General features: G+C 42.7%; 1 protein-coding gene across 7 annotated transcripts in view; it reads left to right on the forward strand.

Moving 5' to 3' along the window:
• The first annotated feature begins 281 nt into the window (after positions 1-281).
• Positions 282-24,099, forward strand: part of ADAM23 (ADAM metallopeptidase domain 23) — a 173,524-nt gene continuing 149,706 nt past the window's right edge. For 4 of the 7 annotated variants that reach the window (XM_074968002.1, XM_074968005.1, XM_074968001.1 and 1 more), the window contains exons 1-2: positions 283-516; positions 1,623-1,849. In XM_074968002.1, coding sequence (XP_074824103.1) covers positions 345-516; positions 1,623-1,849 — 399 coding nt within the window. In that variant the 5' untranslated portion in view covers positions 283-344. Of the gene's footprint in view, positions 517-1,622; positions 1,850-24,099 lie in introns of all 7 variants that reach the window. The other 3 variants (XR_012641489.1, XR_012641490.1, XM_074968004.1) reach the window with 1 other exon arrangement.

Below are 24,099 nucleotides of genomic sequence, written 5' to 3' on the forward strand. Positions count from 1 at the left end.
GAGCAGGCGCGGCGCGCGCGCGCCAGCGATGGAGGGAGGGTAGAGGGGGACGGAGTCGCGCGCGCGCCCAGTCAGCAGCAACAGCCCTCAGCAGCCGAGCGGCCAGGAGGGAGCCAGACGCGCTGGTGCCGCGGTGGAAACTGCAGCTGGGACCGGTGGGGCGGGGGTGCCGCGCCCCCCCCACACCCCGGACAGCGCCGGAGACCCCGCCGCCCCCTCCCGGGGGCAGTATGAGGGCGGCGGCGCGGCTGTGATCCCCGCCGCAGCGGGGCAGCCCCGCCCCCGGCTCCTTCGCAGCGGCCGCCCCAGTCCCCGTTAGAGCGGTTCCCCGGGAGCTATGAGCCATGAAGCCTCCTGGCAGCAGCGCCCGGCGGCAGCCCCTCTCCGGCCGCAGCCTCCCCGAAGCCGCCTCCTGCCTGAGGCTCCGGCCGCCGAGCCGCCTGCACCTGCTGCTGGGGCTGCTGCTCCTCTCCGGCCCCGCCTGGCCCCGGCCCTGGGGGGCTGCTGCGGCCACTGGTGGGTAGAGAGCTGCCCTTGGCGCCGGGGACACGGGTGTGTGTGTGTGTGTGTAAGAGAGCTGGCCATCTGTGTGTGTGAGAGACAGGTGTGTGGGTGTGCAAGAGAGATCTGTCCAGCCATCCATCCATTTCACCCACCCCAATAATCTTCCGTGCCTGTCCGTTTTCTGCCTTTAATAGTAATTGTCCTAACTCCACCTATGACATTGTCCCATCTCCAAATATGGGGTGTGTATCCATATTTGTGCATTTTAAAAAGACCACGCAGTAATGGGTTAAAACCCTCTTTAAATCCTGTTTTCATTGCGGAGGGAAGGATATGTATACAATGCATTGATGAAGCAGAGACGACAAATGTTTGGGAAGGTATTTTGTGATGTTTGTAGGAAAAACATATCTGCAAATACAGTATGTTTTTGAAGGTTTGGTTTCGTTTGAGCTGTATTTAAATGAAATGCCGAATGCTGGATGCAATTGTTTTCAAGATGCCATTATTATTATTACTGCTATTATATTGCTTGCCAGATTGATTGATACCAGATACCTTGAAAATGAACAGAAAGGAAATGGGGGTTTGAGCAGGAAAACCCTGGAATGCTGCCTGCTGGAAGTGCTCTGGGCATTCTCAAAGTTACAGGAATAGGGAAAATTAGCCATTATGTAAAGGGGATCGATTAACATTCAGTGCACATGAACTCAGGACTCAAGTTGTCTTAGGAATGTGGGGAGCGTGCCCAGCAGTTTCACAGATGTATGCATGGTTCACTACAGCACAGTGTGCCTGCGTGCTGCCAGGAGAGAGAAGTGTAAGAGAGGGCTGCATGTCCATTAAGAGATTTCCCCTCTGCCCCCAAGATGAAACGCTTTAAAATACTCATCATCGAGATTGCATGTGAAAATATACATGAATTTAAATAATACATGATAGCAGAAAAACATTTAAAGTGTAAAAAGAAATCAAACATACTGCATTAATGAGCAGCCTGTTATTTCTGTTTAAGCGAATAATACACTGGAATACAGCAAAACATATCTCTAGCTTCATTTTATGGAAAGAGACACATTCTGCACTTTAGTTTATGGCAGGCTATCTTTTTTCCTTAGCTCTGCATTGGAATGAAACTGCAGGAGGAATAGCAGGAGCACTGGCAGATAAAGAGAATACATTTCTACAGAGTAACAGCAGTAGCAGTAAGAATAACAACCAGAGCAATGAAATCCAGAAAGAAGTCACACTGCCTTCAAGACTGGTCTATTATATCAACAGAGACTCTGAAAGCCCTTATCATATCCTGGACACTAGGGCAAGACACCAGCAGAAACACAACAAGGTAGGGCCAAAAGAGACTTGATGTACAGTGGCTTAAAAGTAATAGTATCTGCTGTGGAACTGTATTACTGGTACTTCAGAGTATTTATTTAGCAGGACACCAAGACTTCAGAGGTCATTGCACCACTTTTAGAAGTGAGAGAAAAAAAACACACTTCCACTTTTAAAAAAAAAAAAATTGTGGAAATTTAAAGACAGGCCTGAATTGAAATTCTAGATCCAAATCACTTATCCTGGTATTTCAGGGAAGTTGTGGAATTGGATCAGAATTCAGCAATTTTTTGGCCTATAATCCCAATATAGATCACATTGGTTTGACTTAATCTGAATTGTGATACTATAAGCAGCAAAATACTCTTTAAAATTGTGCTAGACTACTCAAGTGTTTGTGGCCCTTGCCTTGTTTTTAAACATGAGACCGTTTAACTCAAAATGTTGCTAAATGAACTAAATTCTGGTTTCCTGCTAATGCATGCACAGTAACAATAATTATAAAAGTTGCCAGTTTTCAAAATCTTTAGTCAGAAACTGAGCACTTTTATAATTAAAAACTGGAGAAAAAATGTTACTTTAATATTTACCTTGTGCTGATACAGATTTATAAATCTGAGCTGGTCAGTAGAAATGTGCCTGAATTGATCTATGATTTAGGAATATGATATTGGTTTTGTGTAATGATCAGGTCTAGAAGTAAATATACTTCAAAATATCTCTTTCAAGCCATTTTATATTACTTGAAAAATGCTTTTCCATTGAAAAAGGATGAAGGAATTTTACTCCTGCCAATGGATTTTGGAAGGTGAAGAGGATTTGTGCAAGAAGAGATCAATGTCTCTGTTCTTATCATGAAAAGTTGGATCCGTGTATAGAATACTGCTATTAGACTCTGATGCATTAGTGTTCCTATTGAATTACATTAGATTTCTACTAAGATCAAACAAATTCACTATGCTTGATGTTATTTAAATAAATGACTATGAATTTGTTAATATTTTGACATGTATTATGTAACATTTTATAGCTGGAGGTAATTTTGAGCTAATTATAAGTAATATCATTTGGGCCTCCTCATTTAAAATTATTCTGAGTCTCTAATTATGGTTTAATGAGGAGGGAGGTGCTTACTAGGTAATTCAGCACAGAAATTCAAGATACTGGCAGGTGTTGATGGATACTCATAGGATTTCTAGCAATATTCTAGGGTACTATAGAAAAGTGAGTCCATTGCTGGAATTCTGTTTAGTTAGCCTCATTTTCCTACTATGCTACTTGCAGAAATGACATCACAGTATCTCACAGGACTGAAATGTCATTCTCCAAAGTGTGGACTCATTGGGTTGTGGTGTATGAGTGTGGGGGGGGCGGGGTTAGGGAGAATGGAGGTAGAGGGAGAGGAAGTTTGAAGTTTTTCACAGAATGATAAATGCTAGGGAATAATATGGCATGTTTCCCAAAAGGAGTGGTAGCACTAGCACATACAAAAATATTTCATCTACACATTTCTTTGATGCTGGATTCTGAACAATTTCCAGAGGTATCTATATCTATCCATTTGTCCAGCTCCTCTTTAAGAAAATTATTATATAAACAAAATTTAGTAAAGCTCTTTGTATTGTAATTGTTGCCTATCTTTGACTTGATTTACTGTTTTTCTAGATTTCTATGGAAATCTGTTTCCTTTGTGTAGTTGCTCATTAGAAATTCTTTATTCTCTCTCCTTAGTATCTTCCAAATTTACTAAGGATGGTCTTGCTCTTTTCTCTTGTGACTTCTTGCAGAAAGGGAAAAGTTAAGGAGGAAATTCAGGGTGGTGGAGTGTGGGGAATAAAGTGTTTGCAGGCCTGCACAAAGGTTTAGGGATGTAGATCTGGGAATAATGTAGATGATCTGAGATTTGAGAGGAAATTGGGGTACCCACACATCCAGCCGCTCTACCAGTCTCTCCTTGTGTTACTTTTCCATGTATTTTTTATTTTTATTTTATCTTATTTTTTAAAGGAGTTTTGATGCCATTCCCTACCTCCCTGTGCCCTGGTCTCCACCTCAGGTTTATGTAGAACAGTGGTTCTCAAACTGTGGGTCAGGACCCCAAAGTGGGTTGTGACCCCATTTTAATGAGGTTGCCAGGGCTGGCATTAGACTTGCTGGGGCCTGGGTCAGAAGCTGAAGTCCAAGCCCCACCGCCCCAGGTTGAAGCCAAAGCCTAAGGGCTTCACTCCTGGGCAGCTGGGCTTAGGCTTTGGCTTCAGCTCTGAGTGGTGGGGCTCAGGTTGCAGGCCCCTCACCTGGCGCTAAAGCCCTTGGGCTTTGCCCCTCCACCTTGGGTGGTGGGGCTTGGGTGGGCTCAGGCTTCAGTTCCCCCTTCCTGGGGTCATGTAGTAAGTTTTGTTGTCAGAAGGGGGTCATGATGCAGTGAAGTTTGAGAATCCCTGGTGTAGAAACTGTTGTTGGAGCAGAACTCTGCAGGAGTTAATGCTGATCTTGTTAGCATTAATTTCAATGGGTATGCTCAGGGCTGAGTACTGTGTAGAGTGGCTCTCATTTCCACTCAGCTGTGCCCCCTTAACCTGACTAGCTCCACTATGCAATATTCTTACCGAGGAGTTTCTGTAAGCTTGAAGGTCAAGCAGAACATGTCTTGTTGGCTCTCTTCCTTGATGGGTTTTTGCCCTTTTGGAGCTGAACTTCCACTGCTTTGATCTCTTTAGCATAGCAAAGGGATTAACTGTGCTTTCACTGGATTCTCCCTTGTGCATTGCATTATGTTTAAATTGCTCATCTGCACTTCCAAAGTACTGACAGTTCCAGCCTAGCTTATATTTTGGACCTTGTCCCATACCTGTCCTCTTCTTTTCATTTACTCCACCCACTCCACCAACAATTCCTCCCTCAACATTTTGTTCGTTTCCTCTTCCTGTGTATATGTATCACGGAGGACAGCACAAAAATGCACTAAAAATGCATAATCTCCCAATCACAGTTTGCCAAGATACTACCCTTACCATGTGAAATTAGTGGGTTTTTTTATCCTTTCCCAAATATTATAATGACAAATAAGCAAGTTATATGCACCTTTGGATTTCCCACTGCATTCTGTTTTTTATATGTCTGTTTTGTTTTGGAAGGCCTTCTGGTCAGGAGTTGCATTTTATGAATTATTGTAAAGAGCTGATCACATTGTAAGTGCTAAAAAAATTAATAATTTTCAAAATCACTCAACAAGAGGTTTTTTTTAGGATTGATAATTTAGGTGTAAATAACGAGGGGGCAAACATAACAGCCTTTTAAAAATGTTAGTTAAGAAAATAACTAGTTAGTTAAGAAAATAAATATTTGATATTTTTATGCATTTTAATGAGATGTCTGACCCCAAATCTTGTTTTGTGAGCATTGTTTTATTGCAACTTTTATATGTAATTGGTACTGAAGTGCCTGGAAATGAAGGGCCTAATCCTGTAAGCCCTCCGTGCAGCTGCCATTGAGGCTAATGGGAATGGGAGCTCCCCATATGGTTGGTTGTGGGACTGGGCCTGAATGCCTCCTAAATGCTGAATCACTATGTAAAGCTTATGGATGTATGAGTGTGTATAATGAAAGAGGTGTATATAAGAGGAGAAATAGAGCAATGCAGAAAAGTTTTTAAAATAGCATTTTTTTTCTTTTAAAATCTCTTCCTGATGGTAAAGTGTTTATAAGATGATTATTTTGGAATATATATATGAATTAGAGATACTGTCAAGATAAAAATAATGGGTCATATTCTCTTCCCAGTTATATTGGTGTAACCCAGTTGCAATAATTGGGATCACTCTGGTGTAACTAAGAGGAGAATTTGGTCCACTATATTTTTAAAGTCCTTACTGGTAACACTTGTGGCAGTACTGATTATTTAAAAACTCCTTCTGCTGTTTTGATTTATTTGTGTAGTCATTTTTCATTTTCTGGTTCTTTTCTGTAGTGCTTGGGTTGCGAATGCTCCTGGGGAATGTCTAACAAAAAAGAAATCTATAAAAACTGAAATTCAAAGTATTTTCATTAAAACGTTTCCTATAGATATTAAATTGTGGCGACTTAAATTATTTTTGGGGTCTAAATCATTTGTCAACATCCATTTATATGAAAAACTGTGTTTCATAAACACAAATGTCTTATGAACAGCAAAATATACTACAGTATACTAAACATTTATGAATAGATGATTACATAAAACATAGTGAGGGATTGAGTGGATCATGAAGATTAGTAATGGGATATAGTACAGAGCTTTTAATCTTTGTCTTCAGTACAAATAAGACCTAGGACATTGGTGACTGTCATTACCTTCTGACACCTGTGCAGTTGTTTTATGTATAATGAGCTGGTGGTTTCTTTTCATTCTTGTATTTTTGTGTGGTGGATGCATGACCACTGTTATCATGTCATCTATGTTATCACTGTAATTTAGTCCCTGCCCCAAAGAGTTTACAATCCATCTTAAATTTTTTTATAGTAAATACACAATCAAGACCTGATCCTGCCTGGGGCCTTTACTTGCTACTGTAATACAAGTAATTAGACAGACAGACAAAAGAATCAACCTGATACATCAAGTCATGACTGAAGCACAGCCACAGTGCAGTGCGTGGACTCGCACTGTGTGTGCTGTACATGTTGTGTGGCTAGAGGACTTCAGTCTCCACTGCTGCAAGCCTGGTCGTGTACAGAAGTGCTATAGCCATTTAAAAATATTTTTAAAAATTAAAAACTTACCACACTGAATTTTTTTTTTAAAAGGTAGCCTTTAGCAGATCTGATTGTCTTCTCAGGTACACAAACTGTTTGTGTATCTTTTAAATCTGTTTGCCATCTATTCTATATGCATGCACAAGCATCTTACACTAGTTAGGCTTTGTATCCCCCAGTGATCTTTCTGTTCATTGAAAGGCCACCATAATTAGGTCTAAATAGTCCAAATTATCAGTAAGGCCTCCCAATCTTTTTTATCTTCTGATCTTCCACATTTTTTTCTGATCCTAGACAGAAACCCACTGTCACTATCTTTTTGGCTAGATGAAAGCTTGAATTTCTAAGTTAAAGACAGTGCAACGCTGAATGTCAAATGTATTTCTCCTTCAGCAACAAGGAGAATATTTTAAAACATTTTGGTACCTGAATGCTTTTTTGGCTCCATGGCTGAGAAGCTCACCAGGCTAGCAAACTATTTTATTTCTGAAAAATCACCAAATATATAATAGAAGATGTTCTTGGTTGGGATAATAGCACACCTGTACTGCGTTATAATGTATTTAGATTCACCTTCACCTTTTGATATTATCCCAGAAAGATGCATGCAAGTGTAATGTTTTAGAGACATTAAAATATTCCTATTTTATTTGTAAGAAAATCAAATTTTCCTGGGGAGGGAGTATTTAGAATAGGGATTAAGAGTCAGTACTTTGGCTTCTATTCCCCCCATGCCACTGACTGACCTTGGGACGCTACATACTTCAGTTTCTTTATCTATAAATTGAGCATAATTCCGCCTTACAGGGGTATTATGAAGCTTATTAATGTGGAGTGCTTTGAAATCACAGGGTGAAGGGCAGCATATAAATTCTTATTATTGTTACCCTTATCCTCCTTTTCCCCCACTGTTGTTTATTAATTTATTTGTTGTATCATCTTAAGTTAGGGCAACATAGAGAACCCTTCACTCATAACAGTGAAAAGTTACTCACGTGAGTAGTTCAGTTGAAGTCAGTAGGACTACTTCTGTATTAGGAGGCATTTACCATCTGGGTCTTAAATTTATAAATCATTGGGCAGGGATTGTATGTTTCCATAGCACCTGGGCCCTGACACTAATTAAGTCTTTGGGCACCTTGTCAATACAGATGAACAGTAATTTCCCATGTATCGCTGTTTAAAACATTACCATTCGTAAGAAGATGCTGGGTACAGAAGATAAACTTTTATGTGAAAAGTAAGCAGGAGCAGATGAAACGCTAAGGAAGCAAGTCTTCATGCAAATAAAATGAGTTCCAGTTGAAATAACTCCTCAGAAATCCTCTAGAAGACTGTGCTCTTCAGAAGAGACTGTGTAGTATCATTTCACCATAAGATACTATGTCTCTGTTTTCTACTTATATAGTCAGGCCTGCTACTTTTCACTCCTGATATGTCAATTAAACCTTTCCCTAATTTACCTGCCATTGGATTGAAAATGATCTTGTACAATATAAACACTATTCAAAAAACAAACAAATGAGGTTGCAGTGGCTTTCAAGAATATGAGGTATGTGTTTTTTAAAAAAATATTTCCCAAACAAACCAAAATCCTCAAATATTAGAGTTAAGCTTGCCCTTCTCAAACACAGCATCTATCCTGAGTTTTAAAACAGAGTTTTATAACTTGTTTCATACACACTTTACTGCACTAATGAAGGAGCTTTGGATTTTTATTTTTTAATATATGTCCTAATTAATTTCATGATCTGTCATGTAAAGTTTGTTTGTACATATGTAAGTTTGTAAGCTTTACATGTATGGCACTTGGCCTGGTTTACATTACAAACTTGTGTCATTATAACTATGTTGTTCAGGGGTTGTAGAAAATCCACACCCCTGAGCGAAGCATCTACAGTGGCTGAACTCCTGGTGTAGACAGTGCTATGTTGATGGGAGGGCTTTTCCTGTTGACATACCTACCACCTCGCGGGAAGGTGGAGTACTTAATGCTGATGGGAAGAGCTCTCTTGTTGGGATAGGTAGCACCTTCACTAAGCGCTACAGCAGCGCAGCTGTACTATTGCAGCACTGTAAGTTTAGACAAGCCCTTGGAGAATTGGCTGGCACGTGGTAGGGCCTGATTATGAGAAGTACTGAATACCACCTGCAGAGCAATGAGTGCACTCAGTGTTTTGCATGATTGGGACCTTAATGATCCTGTGATGTTACACCCCATATTTCTTCATAGAAATATGGGTATGATATGCATATGGCATCACTAAGATACATTTTATGCAAGATGGCTCATATTAGGTATCATTGGAAAGGTTATGATTTACTGAATGTGATTATCCAATTTGTATGCATGTATCATTTCTGTGTCTAAAGTTAGGGAATATTGACTATGTAACAATTACAATTGTGTGTGTATTTGCGTACTCCCACCAGACAACCGGCCATCACAGCCTTGATGGGCCATTAGGAAGAAACAATAAGACTGAAGATGAAGATATTAATCTCTCTTCTTCCTGAGAGGCGTCCTGGGATGTAGATGTGACACTACCAGGTCAGGTTATAAGATCACCTGATACAAAATACCACCTTGAACATTGCTGGTACTTTTCCTCTGTAGGTGGATGGGGATCAAACAAAGGTTTCCCACTTTAGGAAAATCCTTTTTAAGCCTGGGAAGGGGATTAATCTGTGCCGGGGTCGGCAACCTTCGGCACACAGCCCATCAGGGTAGTCCGCTGACTGGCCGCGAAACATTTTGTTGACTTTGACTGTCTGCAGGCACGGCCCCCCGCACCTCCCAGTGGCCATGGTTTGCCATTCCTGCAGCTCCCTGCAGCCTGCGCTGTTTTCTGCGGCTCCCATTAGCCAGGAATGGCGAACCATGGCCACTGGGAGGTGCAGGGGGCGGTGCCTGGAGATGGTCAATGTAAACAAATTGTCTCATGGCCCGCCAGCGAATTACCCTGATGGGCTGCATGCCGAAGGTTGCCGACCCCTGATCTAGGCTCTCCTCCATTGCCTACCCAAGAAGAAGGACTGCTGAAAGTACCTGAAGGGCAAAAGGAACTAACCTGAAGGGAAAGGTAGGGGTGAGACAGAGGTTCAGTCTGTAAGAAGAAATATCTGGAACTCTGAGCTACAGAAACTCTGCATCCTACCTAATTCAACATTTAGGGTGAGAAATTACATTTTGTAACCTGTTTCTTTAGTGAATCAAGTTCAGTTTGCATGTTTTGTTTTATTTGCTTAGTAATCTGCTTTGTTCTGTTTTCTATCCCTTATATTCATTTAAAATCTACCTTTTATAGTTAATAAATTTTGTTTTGTTTATTATTAAACACAGTTTGTGCAATTTCTAACTGGGGGGGCAAGAAGTTGTGCATATCTCTCTTCACATTGAAGGAGAGGGTGAATTTTTATGAATTTCTCCTGTGCAGATCTTTCTATACAGCACAAGAGTGTATTATTTTGGGTTTATTCCCCAAAAGGGGTGTGCACGTGAGTGCTGGATGAATTGTCTCACACAGAACTGACTTCAGTCTGTGTCTGCAGTTGGGTGTGGGCCCCCTACCTCTGTGAGTGTGTGTGCTGCAAGATGCTGGATACCTAATTCAGCGAAACGGAGAGGGAATCCAGGCTGGTGGAGCAGGCGGAGGGGCTCGGTGAAACCCCAGTGCATCAGGTGGCATCCCAAAGGGGGTCTAACCTGTCACAGATCTCCTAGATACTATGTATCTAAACACAATCTGTAACATTATTTTATGTGTATGTTGATGTCAATGGGACATAAGCATGTGTTTAAAGTGAAGCAAGTGTGTAAGTACACTGCTGAATTGATACCTACATGCAGCTAGTGAATTCTTGCAAGTTCTACTTTATGCTGAAAGTGCCAAGCTTGCAACCATGATGATATCGTTCAGAAAATAAGGCTTTTGTGGCTTCTGTTTGGTGTCACAAGTGCCGGAGAAATCTTCCAAAGGAAAATGAGAGAGAGTCTGCAACGGCTGAAGGGAGTGGAAGTGTATGTGGGTGACATTTTAGTTTATTCTAAGTTAGAGGAAAATCATACTGTAACGTTGGAATAAGTTCTGAAGGCAATTGAGATAACTTACTAGATTAAAATTAAATAGAGGAAAATGTACTAAACAGAAAATTGAGCTACAGTTCTTGGAGCATGTGACTGATGAACGGGGATCAGAAGACAGATCCAGACAAAGTCAAAGTATAGTTGAAATGCTACCACCTAAAATAATTCAGAACCTATGCAGTTTCTTGGAATGAATAGCTATTGACTAAATTCATATCTAACTTATTCTCAAAAGGCCAACCTTGTTATGAACTGCTCTGTGAATCTGGGTTAAAGCACAGGAACATGCTTTTAGGGATCTAAAGAATATATTGACCATATCCCTATACATTTTATGTTGTTTCTAAATCTAGAGCCATTGTGACAGACGCTGGCAGCTGTGGTCAGGATGTGCTGATAGTTCATTTACATGCAAATAGTTAGAAACCTGTAGCATATTGTTCTAGATGGCTTTTAGACTCTTGGACCAATATACAAAAATAGGGAGAGAACATTTGATTATAGGCTCACAAAATATTTGCAGGGTCTTGGTATTTTCAAGCTTCAGACAACCGCAATCCATTGTCTCCAGTAACAAACAGTAAAGACACAGATAGGGGGCCTCTTACATGCTAGAGATTGCTAGTGCCTTTACACCTATTATAAAATATGCTCCAGGGAAGTTTGTGGTGGTGGCTAAACCTTATCAAGGAGTCCTGTTGGTTACCCAGATTCTGCAGAAGCTTGCGATTCTATAAAATCATATGTTGGTACCATTTTGAGTGGCCTGATAGCTTCCCAATGAAAATTAGAACTGATTAAAATAGACACTCGTGCTGATTCATAACTACCCACTGTATCCAGGATTATAAGATATAGGTCACAGAGTTGTTGTTTTTTTAACGGGGTCCCACATCTAGCCTATGATTTTCATGCAATGATAGAATAATTCGCCAAAGTTGACAACTTATAGCAATTTTGTTATCCTATAGTCCTTGAAAGATGATTCATGGTGAAGAATACAAGAGACATCAGAGTCTCACAAAATGTCAGGAGCAAGCCAAAATATCAGTTGTGTCCCAGCATAGGACAGATCTTAACTGTCCTCGACTTAGAGTGGCCAGAAAAACACAATCCAAAGAGCCTCTAATACTCAGTGTAATTGGTAGTCCTTGGAAAAGAATTAGGACTAAACCTATGTGAAGAAAAGGGACATACCTATCAGATAGCCATTGACTTTTTTTCTGGGTTTGTAGACATTCTTCTTCTCATTAGACCCACAAGTCAGTAGCTCACAGAGAAATTAAAAGGCTGTTGTTCTTGAATTCTAGAAGAAATAGTTGCTGATGGGAACAGTTTGCCATGAATTCCAAGCTGGTGGGATAAAGTATGACTTTGGAATACAGTATTCCTTTTAGCACCTAGCAACTACAAGAGAATGGATTAGTAGAAAGGGCAGTTCAGATTGTTAAGAGAATTCTACAACAAACAATCTGGTATATTAGATCTTTCCAGCTGACCATGGCTGCTCCATGCACCAGGCGATCCCCTGCTTGGAGCAGTGCCGAGCTGCTGGATCTCATCAGCATTTGGGGAGAGGAGGCTGTCCAGTCCCAGCTGCGCTCCAGCCATAGGCATTGTGATACCTACGGACAGATTTCACGATGCATGAGGGAAAGGGGCCATGACCAGCACACACTGCAGTGCAGGGTCAAAGTGAAGGAGCTGCGGAACACCTACCACAAGGCGCGGGAGGCAAACCACCGTTTCGGTGCTGCACCCACGAGCTGCCATCTCTACAAAGAACTGGACGTGATACTCGGTCGTGACGCCACCTCCACTGCAAAGGTCACTGTGGATACTTCAGTGGCTCACGTGCTAGTCGAGAGTGGACCAAGCCAGGAGGAAGAAATCTTGCACAAGGATGTGGAGGGGGACGCAGAGGCAGAGGATGACTCGGAAGTCAGAAATGCACGCAGCCAGGAGCTGTTCTTTACCCCAGAGGAGGGTTGCCAGTCACAACTTTCGGAGCTTGACGAAGCGCAAACAGGAGAGGAGGCCCCTCGTAAGTGGCTTTGATTTTGGGAATCGCTGAAGTGAGTTGTTGGGGGCAGGAGGGTTGCAGAAAGCAGGCTTGTGTCTGTATGATTCGCGTACCACCACATGCCTAATTTGAGCGGCAGAACAGGGTGTTGATTGACTCCCTCACTTCACGAGAATCTGCCTCAGAGATCTCCATGAAACTCTCCTGGAGATACTGGGCAATCCACTGCCGCAAGTTCTTTGTCAGAGCTGCTTTGTTTCTTGCCCCATTAAGGGTAACTTTCCTGCGCCACTGTGCCGTCACTGGGGGGTGGGGTGGGGGACCATTGCTGCACACAGGTTAGCCACATAAGGGTCCGAGCAGAAGCTGCAGGCTTGGAGAAGACCCTCCCTTGATTCCCTGCTCCCCTCAGCAGCGAGATATCTTCCATAATGAACACAGCCTGTGGAAAATCTGGGGACAGTAATGATTATAAGGCCCCCCTCCAGAGTGTGGCTCTCCCCCAAGGGCCAGGTGCCCAGTGTACAGTACCGTCCTGGAACACTGATTTCCCCTGCCCCTGCGGTTACTCACCATTTTGGGGGTCTTTTGGCTCATGTGTGCTTGCCTGGGGTCAGCCAGTTAGTGACAGGTATGTGAATAGGGGCTGTGTTCTAAATCACTGAATCAGTAGTCTGTGTTGCAAACATGTAAAATATTGCATTTTGGCTTCACAGATATGACCTTTGGAGCCCAGCCTCCCTCTTTGTTATCGCCGGCTGAATGGCTGCTCAGAATTAGAAAGCAGCCACAAAGAACTAAAGAGAACTTTCTGCGTGATGTCATGATGCATTCTGTGGCCAAAAAACAAGAATTGAAGGAGTGGCGGGACAGCGAGAAGAGGGACCAAAAGGAGAACGCATCGCGCCAGAACACATCCACAGAACGCCTCTTAAAGGTTATGGAGCGCCAGGTGGACACGCTCCAGGCGCTACTAGCACTGCAAACCAAGCAGCTCTGCGCCCACCTCACCTGTGGCCACTGTCGCAAAGCTCTTTCCCATGCGCCGCCCCAGACACCGCCAACAGACTCTTACCAACCTCCTGGCTTCAGTCTGTACCTGCTGCATTTCCCTCCTGACCTGTCACAGTCCAGCCCTGTGGACTCCCAGTACCCACTGCACTCAACACCTGTCCCTCTGCAGTTTAGCCGTGTGGAAGTACAGTACCCACTGCACTGTACTCCAAAGGTTGCATATAATACCTGGACATACACAAATCTTTAACTGTCTTGGGACCACGTCTCCTCCTGGGACCCTCCCTTCCCACATCTCCCATAGTGCTGATCTGTTTTTTTTTGTTTGTCTCTCTCATTTGGTTGTTTTTTAATAAAATAATTGTTTTGGTTTAAAAGCAACCTTTATTCCATTAATTGAAAGTAAACAGAGCCCTGCAAAGCAACAAGCATATTTCTTAAACCTTCTCAGTGCATCGTCTGCACCAGTCACACCACCACCTAGCATTACAAGCTCTGCACTCCTGAGCATAGCAACAAATATTAGTGGCTTTCAGCTTCAAATTGCTGCCCCGCCGCATCCGTGGTTCTTATGGCCTCATGTTGCGCCCCTTTAATAGCCCTGGTCTCTGGCTGTTCAAATTCAGCCTCCAGGCACTGAGCCTCAGTGGTCCAGCCCTGAGTGAAGCTTTCACCCTTCCCTTCACAAATATTATGGAGTGTACAGCACGCAGCTATAAGCATAGGAACATTGTCATTGGCCAGGTCCAGCCTTCCATATAGGCAGTGCCAGCAGGCCTTTAAACGGCCAAAAGCACACTCAACCGTCATTCTGCACTTGCTCAGCCTGTTGTTGAACTGCTTCTTGCTGCTGTCAAGGTTCCCCGTGTATGATTTCATACACTATGGCATTAAGGGATAGGTGGGGTCTCCTGGGATCACAGTGGGCATTTCGATTTCCCCTACAGTGATTTGGTCCAGGAAGAAAGTCCCTGCTTGCAGCTTCCTGGATAGGCCAGTGTTCTGAAAGATGCGTGCGTCGTGCACCTTTTCGGACCAGCCTGCCTTAATGTCTGTGATATGCCCCTGGTGATCCACAAGTGCCGGGAGAACCATAGAAAAATACCCCTTCCAATTAATGTACTTGGTGGCTAGGTGGTCTGGTGCCAGAATTGGAATATGCCATCTATCGCTCCCCCGCAGTTAGGGAAGTCCATTTGTGCAAAGCCATCTACGATATCACGCACGTTTCCCAGAGTCATGGTTTTTCGGAGCAGGATACGATTAATGGCCCCGCACACTTCCATCAACACGAGTCCAATGGTCGACTTTTCCACTCCGAACTGGTTAGCGACCTATCGGTAGCAGTCTAGAGCAGCTAGCTTTGACAGTGCAACTGCCACGCGCTTCTCCAATGACAGGGCAGCTCTCATTTTCGTGTCCTTGCGCCACAGGGCTGAGGTGAGCTCATGACACAGTCTCATGAATGTGGCTTTCCTCACCCAAAAGTTCTGCAACCACTGCTCGTCCTCAGATATGGATAGACGATGTGATCCCGCCACTCAATACTTTTTTCTTGAGCCCGAAAGCGGCTTTCCACTGTGGTCAGCACCTCCATGAATGCCACAAGCAATCTCGTGTCATAGCTACTATGTGTGGTGAGATCAGTGTCAAACTCCTCTTGCCTTTGTAGTTTAAGGAATAACTCTACTGCCACTTGTGAAGTGTTAGTGAGAACGAGCAGCATATTGGGCAAGAGTGTGGGATCCATTCCTGCAGACCGAAGAGGCAGAGTGCGCAGTACACAAACCATTGAAAGGTGACGCCAAATGCGGACGGAAGAACAGGGATTATTGGGATATGAAGCAGTGCATCATGGGTCATTGGGACAGGACCCAGGATGCCCCGCAACCCCCTCTGCATTCCTTCAGCTCTTAGCGGCAGAAGAGGAAGAGGTGCTCGGTGGGCTAGCTGCCCCAAAGTGCACCGCTCCGAATACCGCTGCAAGTGTGAACACGCTGTTGCACAGGCAGCTGACAGTGTGAACACACAACAGTGGTTTCCCTTCAGTGCTCTCTGAGTGGCGCTGTAACTCTGCCAGTATAGACATATCCTGAGTGCAGCCTAAAGTTTACCCAAGCTTAAACCAGGAGAGACAGTCTTGATAAAACAGTGCTGAGGAAAACTATGGGACTTTAGCTGTTGTCATGGGATGCATCTTTACCTTCAGTTCCTACATGGTTGAGACTGATCAAGGTATTCAGTACAGAAGAAAACAGTGGCATCTTCGGTTGGGTGCAACCCTTTGTAGCAATGGTATTCACTCCGCAGTCTATTTGTCTATTTGTTCATTGACGTAGGTGGGGGATTGCACTTAAAAACCCCAGACAGGCACCTTTTATATATATATATATATATATATATATATATATATATATAATAAAGTTCAGGAGAAATGACCAGTTGAAAAGGCTCCATTTTTTTGTTGCCTCTGGCTAATAGATATTTGATCTTTTTTTCCCTAACCCTCTCTCTCCTTTCTGGAAGGGAGAAGAAACATTTTTCCTGACCCCCTAGCAGAACGTACATCTCAGTGTTCTGGCTGAAGCAGAGGTGATGTTGTGTTTCTGTTAATCAGTTCCTCTTCCCAGTTTTTATTCTTGGGTCCTCCTCTCCAGTGAATAGCTTAGTGCCTGCTCCTTGCAGCCTTCCTGTGCTACAGCAGAGTAAAACGGGCCTGATTCTTGTCACTGTCACTACTGCCCACACACAGGGTTTTGCATATTTACAGTGAAAACTGACAAGACTCAGCAGCAGAAGAGGCATTGGAGCTGTGTAGAACAAGGAAGAAAGCAACTGTCCTTAATTCACACTTGCATGTTTTTTTCAAACATAAGAGCTAGAAATTTAATATTTTTTTAAATGAAGAGCTTAGATTCTGCAAAAGCTGATGACATTTGTGTGAGAACTTCCTACATGCCTCACAAGTGGACTATTTTTTAAGCTTTATATATTTCTCCATTATCACTGCAGCCTTTACTCTCTTACTGAGACTCTGAACGACTTCTGTGATCTACCTTAAAGAACTAAGGGGTGTTTTGCCATAGTATATCGGGTACCCTTTCCTCCTCTGTGAATTGGGGTTCTGAAAATGCTCCCGAATCAAGTTATACTACATGGAAATAGTAACTCTTGCCTAGTTGTCTGCATTTTTTTTAAAGTACTGTGGAGCAATATAAAGAGTAAGCAGGACATGTGCCTGGGTAAGATCAAAGTGTCTGCTTTCTTTGCTCTATGGAGCCAACATTCATCAAAATGACAACGTGGTCTGCTAATAAGTGATTTTCCAACTTGTAACTGAAGCAGATAATTAGGATGGTTCCTTCATTGACAGCCTGTATGTTGTACGCATGCGTGCTTGATCTGGCTGTGACAGCAATATTGTGTACGCTGTTTAGTTATGAAATGCATTAATTGTTAAGAACAGGGAAAGATTATATGTCAACTTAATGCTTAAAGGACCCTTGTGAATATTAGCTCCATCTGGAGATACCAATTAGTATATAGTAAATTTAGAATACTAGTCTCTGACTTTGTATGTTCATCAACAAGAGTGGAGGTGGTGCAACAAATGGTATCGATTGCCCACAGCACATGGAGTTGATAAAAACTTACACCAGCACGATAAAGGAAACTAAGAAAACTTTACTCCTTCTATAGTGGCCAACAAGTGCTGGTTGACAGAAGTTGGTCCAGTAAAAGATATTATCTTACCCACCTTGTCTCTCATATCCTGGGATCAACATGGCTACAACAACAAGAAAACAGCTATACATATAAGTTAATACTTAGCTGTTTGTGCTTATATTAGCATATGGTTTCAGTGCTAATTTATAAAATAAACCTGTTCTGTGTTTTTTGTTTTTTCTCCACTTTGTGTGGACATGTGTATCTAGGAAGGATCTCTTCATATGTTAACAGTATAAATCTCTTGAGTGTTGTGTGAATCAGCAGAGAAATAAATTGGTGCATTGACCTGATTTCTTGGTAGAGAGATGCTGATTCATTTGCACTCAGTTGAGAAGAGTATTATGCTTGTGCTGGTGTCTTAATCCCACTCATTTGAGATGATTCCCCTGCTAGGGCCTACAAATTCCAGTTCAACCATAGATAATTTAATTAGAAGGTTTCAGTAGATTTCACTAGTGTACTAACATTGCTTTGAGGTCTTTTACCACTTACACTGTTTCTCAATAAATAGCGTGTTTGTTAATTATAAATTATTTTAACTGCCATTTAACAGATATTTTCAGATTATAATCAAGATACTTTTAAAGTAATGAAGGATTTTATTCTGAAATGCCATTTGACTTGTGTAGTGTCAGATTAGAAAACATACTTATTGTAGTTGGATAAATAACACTTCTAAGGACAGGGTTTAATTCCCTTATGTCCTTCATAAAAGCACATTTTGGCAAGATATTCAACAAAGTAGCTTATTTGGTTGAAGTTTAATTTAATGAAGTTTTAAGTTTTATTTTGTAGTATACTATGCATTGGAATTATAAAGCACAGTGTAGAAATAATTAGCCAAACTTGATTTGAACATTTGCAGAGCACTGCTAAATTGTTTAAAATCTGCAACTTTTGTACTCTTGTTGAGGAGATTTTTTTTTAACCAAAAGCTTCAGTTTTTCCTTAGATATCACTTAGTTTAGTGACTCTTGTGAAGGGCTTTTTAGTACCACTGTGCCTTTGATATTTTAGTGGCAGTTTCACATCCTGTTCATGAGTAGAAGAACAAAAGATCCTGTGCAGAGTTGTGAATTAGGAATACGTAACATATTCTACATCAGAAGGCCAAATCCTCCCGCCTTCATCTCCATCCATAGCCTGAGTAAATAAGCTATGAGCAGAGATCTACAGCGCATCTGGAAGCGGCTTCTCAGTTTGTGTAGACAGATACTTGCGAACTCTGCTTGCTTAATAGGCACTCTGCTTAATAAGGCCTTGTCTACCCTACACAGTTTTGTTGGCAAAAGGCAGCTTTTGCTGACAAAACAGTAGAAGGTTACACACCACAAAGCTACTTTTGCTGGCAAAACTCTCCTGTTTTGCTGACAAAATGAAACCATCGCGACGAGAGGCATAAAGCTTTTTGCGGCAAAGTTAAAGCAACAAAGCTCCAGTGTAGACATTGCTCTTCGTTATGTCGCTATAGCTGGCCTCCCCCAGTATCCCACAATGTCCGCTGTGACTGCTCTGCTCACCGTTTTGAACTCGGCAGTCCTGCATCCCTGCTACACAGGCATGTGCCCCTCCCCTTTCAAAGCTCTGGGAAGTTCTGACAGCTGAGCGTGTTGCTCCGTCAGCGAAGATCAAATCATTAACACGGAATCCTGTTCTCTTGGACACTAGGAACACAGGGGCAGGTGTGCGTGATAGTGTATGTGTGACTGGTGTGCTGTGCAGAGCTGGAGGGACGCAGGGGCTGATGCTGAGGGTGTCCCTCTCCCCTGTCTCAGGACTGGTTGCATCCAGTTGCTGTCTGAACTTAAAGAGACAGCATGCCGACATACTCAGTGTCCCCCAACACACATTCTCTCTCTCTCATACACACTCCCCCAATGCACACTCTGTCTCTGTCTCTCCCCCGCACACACGCATGCTCCCTGTCACACATTTCCCCTCTCTTCCCCTCCACTTCAGTTGAAAATAGGGTTGCCAACTACCTAATCGCACAAACCCAAACACCCTTGCCCCACCCCTTCCCTGTACCAAGGCCACGCTCTTGCCCTGCCCCTTCTCTGAGGCCACACCCCCACCCACTCCATCTCCCCTCCCTCCATCACTTTCACAAGGCTGGGGCAGGGGGTTGGGGTGCAGGAGGGGGTGCTGGCTCTGGGCTGGAGGGTGGGGTCGAGAGGGTTCAGAGTATGAGAGGGGGCTCCGGGCTGAGCCTCGGGTAGGGGAATGGGGTGCAGGAGGAGGTTGGGGTACGGGCTCTGGGAGGGCGTTTGGCTGTGGGAGGGGGCTCAGGGCTGTGGGAGGGGGTTGGGGTGTGGGAGGGGGTTCAGGGCTGCAGGAGGAGGATTGGGGTGCGGGCTCTGGGAGGGAGTTTGGGTGTGGGAGGGGGTGAGGGGTTGGCGCCCAGGAGCCAGAGGGACGTGCCAGTCGCTTCCGGGAACCATGTGGAGCCAGGGCAGGTAGGGAGCCTGCCTTAATCCTGCTGTGCCGCTGACTGGACTTTAAGTGGACTATTAAGACCTCCCGGATTGGTTTCAGCAGCCACTGGGAGATTGATTCTGATTCTGGGAGGGTTGGAAACCCTAGCTGAAAAGTGGCTGGCGATCTAATAGGATGCCTATGGAACGATGGGATTGAGAAACCTGCATCATGTGATGCTGTACCTGTCCCATGAGGCATTGCAAATCCTTCCCAAAGCACCCTGGAGTCAGTTGCACAGTGGGATAGCTACCCACAGTGCACTGCTCTCTGTGTTGATGAAAGAGCTGCTAGTATGGATGCACTCTGCCAGCACACGGAGCACAGTGTGACATGCAACAGTAGTTTAATTAAAGTCGTATAACGTTTGTTGACAAAACTCTGTAGTTTAAACCTGACCTAAAAGTAGCACTGTAGCCAGGGATGGCACGGGTGGCAGCTTGAGCTAGCCACCCAAGTACAAACCTGCCTGGATTCCCTGGGTGCATACCTGGGCAACTAGCCCAAGCTGGGTCCCATGCTTCCCCCAGCTACGCTTCTCAAGCTAACATACTAAATATAGCAGAGGTAGTGTGTCTGTCAGCCCAAGCTGGGATGCATGTTCCCAACTACAGTGTAGACATACCCTAAGAGGTTGGGCTGGGGGGCGGGAAAGAGGACTCCTTTCCACCTTTAAACTGGGTGTGGAGCAAGTGGCTGCATGGCCACTCCACTGCTACATTCAGTGAACTGTAGTAACAGATGTTGGGCATTACCCAGATAACTAAACACTATTTGCTAGAAGCTTTCCAAACACTGAAAAATGATGGGCTCAGAGGGTCTCGCAATTTAAGGACAAATAAAGAGACATGGAGGTGAAGGGAAGAGCAATAACAATAGGCTATTTATATATCATTTGTTACAGATCAACTTGATTCAGTAGAGTTAGTATGGCTGAAATAGCTGTTTAAGAGGAATTTAAATGGGGACAGCTCCAGGCCTGAAATGGTTATGCATTTCCCCAAGGATTTTCTCTGTAGTTTGTCCCTCCAATGCAGAACTGTGTCAGAGCAGTATTCGCGACATTCTGGTCTGTGGAATTGGGAGAAAGGAGAATTGGCATTGTTCCTGTTGCAGGAGAGATGATCTTTTTACCTAAAAGTCATCTTGTTTAGGTTATTACAGGAATCCTATTGGCCTCAACTGAGATCAGGGCTACATTTTACTGTATGACACACGCACACGCAGCCACACACCCCCCCTTCCTCAAAGAGTGTACAATCTGAGCAGATAAGACAAAGGGCAGGAAAAAGAAAGTATTATTATCCCCATTTTACAGATAAGGAACTGAGGCACAGGGAGATTAATGGTAATAGTTTAATCTCATAACTATGATATTTTTCTTATGAATATATTAAAGAATATGTATTGCTGTTGTTTTAAGGTGTGTGTGGCATCCACCAGTTATTTTTACAGTGAATTTCACTGTTTAGTGATGAGTCTGAAATTATGACTGATTCAAAAATTTCGAATCACCCAATTTCCAGTTATCTGAGTTATAGTATGGGATAATGTCTTTATTGTGAAATGACTTTCTTATTTGAATAATTCTTTAATTTTCTTAGCCCTTTACAATATTATACCTGTTTGTAGTTAGGGTACAGAAGGATGGAAGACAGATGGCAATAGAGAAAAGGAGTGGGGTGGAGTGTTTTGTAGGTGAACATCTTCACCAATATTCAGCGAGTCAGGATTACCTACCATAATGAGAACTCTGGTGAAATAAGAGTTCTTTAGGCTGTTGGAGCATTCTAAAAACTAATTAACACATAAAAATTAATGATCTATGAAGTGAAAAATATGATTGGAAGATGGCTGTTAAATATTTTTGGGTTAGTGAGAAATAAATTTATTTTGCAACAGCTTTCTAGATACTAAAGATATACAGGACATCCTATGACTATTACTGGTAGAGAAGGTACTGTCCGATATAGCACTCTTTTTGAGGTATCTTTTTAGTACTTCTAAAAATGCACTGTTTTGTTTTATTATTGTGGTAACCCAGGTGAATCACCTAATTGCGGTGAAGCTGTGTTACATCACAGCTTTAAATAAGTACCACTTCCTTTCTGAAGATAATAATTACCTTTTAAGGTTGCTGAAATTTTCCTAATTGTTAAGATTTGTGGCCAGTACCGTTGGAATATTATTTAATATTGTACATACACTGAAGTTAAATAGCTTTTCAAACAAAGGGATTAAGAGTTCCATAATCATTATTAAGTATAGTGAATTATGGTTAAGAACAAAATAAAACCTATAGCTACAGTACTTTAGAAAAATCAGGCTTCACAAAAAATAACAGACAAAAAGACAAATTTTCATAAGGCACCCCAAAGAAGGAAGATATGTTGGGGATTTGTCCAATTCAATGAAGGATCAAGCAGAGAGCTTTTCAGAATGGCTGAATACCTGTTAATATCATAAATCTACAAATGGCAGGGAGGAGAAGGGACAGAAAACCTTTTTTCTTTTAATCCATTGATTTAAAATAATGATAAAGAGGGTTTTTAAATGAGATACGCTAATAAATATATAACTGAACTACTAAACAGGTATTGAACATGCTGTTGATAGTATGCCATATATGTATTTACATAAATTCTTTTTTAAAAATAAGTGTGGTTCTCTGAAAAGTGACTGCAAAAATTTTACTCCATATATGTTCTTATACCACCAACTTTGCCATGTTAACGGAGTGACTTCCAGCACTGATTTAAGCAATGCGACTAACATCTGTCACATGGTGTTTACTCTCTCATATCTCCCGAAGGAGAGAAGCACGTGTCTTGGAGTATCTACTTTTGGTAGTGGGTTTTTGTTTGTTTTTTAAATTTACACGTTTCTATGTATTTACGTTAGAGATGACAAGGTCAAAGAAGTGCACCTTGCATGTGGAACAGAAGGTGGTCAGTTTGTGATAGTCTTTAGTTCCTAGGGGAATTTATTCCACAGCCTGGGTCGAGGCCCGAAGAAAGTTCTATTCTGTACCAAAGGAGCTTTATCCTTATTGTAGAAAGTTCCATTGTGCCAGAGGAGGGTTGTTGTTGATTAGCCTTCAACCCATAATTTTAGGTAGTCTTTTAGATATCTTGGATCCAGACCATGGAGTGTTTTAAGGATAAAGACCAAGACCTTGACCTTGATTCAAAATCCTGTGGAAGGCAATGTAGAGAGCAGAGGACAGGTTTAATGTGCTCACAGTAGTTTAGATAGCCTGTGTTGCGGAGGAGATGTGCTGCAATTTTCTGTGCTAGTTGGAGTTTCGTAAGCAAAGCTTCAAGCCCAGCTATTTCCATCATATTGTTGCAGTCTGACCAAGAGGTGACAAAGGTGTGAATAACTGAGGCCAGGTCATCGTCCACCAAGGTGGGATGGAGTCTCTTAACTAACTGGAGATGATAGAATGTGATACTTATGGATGCTGCTATGTGAGAGCTTAGTGTCATCAAGGAATCCAAGAGTCCTCCTAAACTGTGCACTTCATTGACCAATTGTGTGGGCTTACCTTCAACCAAGGAGGTTGTACCATGGTTGCAAATGATCGAAAATACTTTCCACTGCCCCCCAGCATCAGTTCTTGCTTGGCTTCAGTTTCAAGCAGCTGTTCTTCATGGCACCATGGGGTTCCATTTATTATATCTCACTAAGATGCCCGGTGGGGTCTGCAAGCCTGACATCCATGAAAAAGGCTGAGTTCTTTCTGATGCATACTTCACCACTGTCATGAAGATTCTGCAAGCCAAATTTTGACTACTGTTTGACCCTTTGCTGTAATCACAGATTTTTATGCAGTCTGCCATCAGAGTGTGTTCAGAGTCCTATCTATTGACTCTAGTGTCAAAAATAAGTTTTCATTCCTGTTAGCCTGGCAAAGCCAACCCAACTGTGGGTGAGAGAGTTGGATTCTTTTGTCTTGTTCAACATCAGAGCTGTTTGCTAAGTTCCAATCAGTTTACATCTGTGCAAATCCACTGAAGGCAACATAAACAAACCAGGGAAATACAATTTTGATGGAGCTACTAGAAGGTGGGTACATAACTGGTTGGAAAGCCGTTCCCAAAGGGTAGTTAAGTGGTTCACAGTCAAGCTGGACGGGCATGTTGAGTGGGGTCCTAAAGGGATCAGTTCTGGATCCAGTTCTGTTCAATATATTCATCAG

The sequence above is a fragment of the Natator depressus genome, chromosome 11 (genome assembly GCF_965152275.1).
Source record: "Natator depressus isolate rNatDep1 chromosome 11, rNatDep2.hap1, whole genome shotgun sequence".
Classification (NCBI taxonomy): domain Eukaryota; kingdom Metazoa; phylum Chordata; order Testudines; family Cheloniidae; genus Natator; species Natator depressus.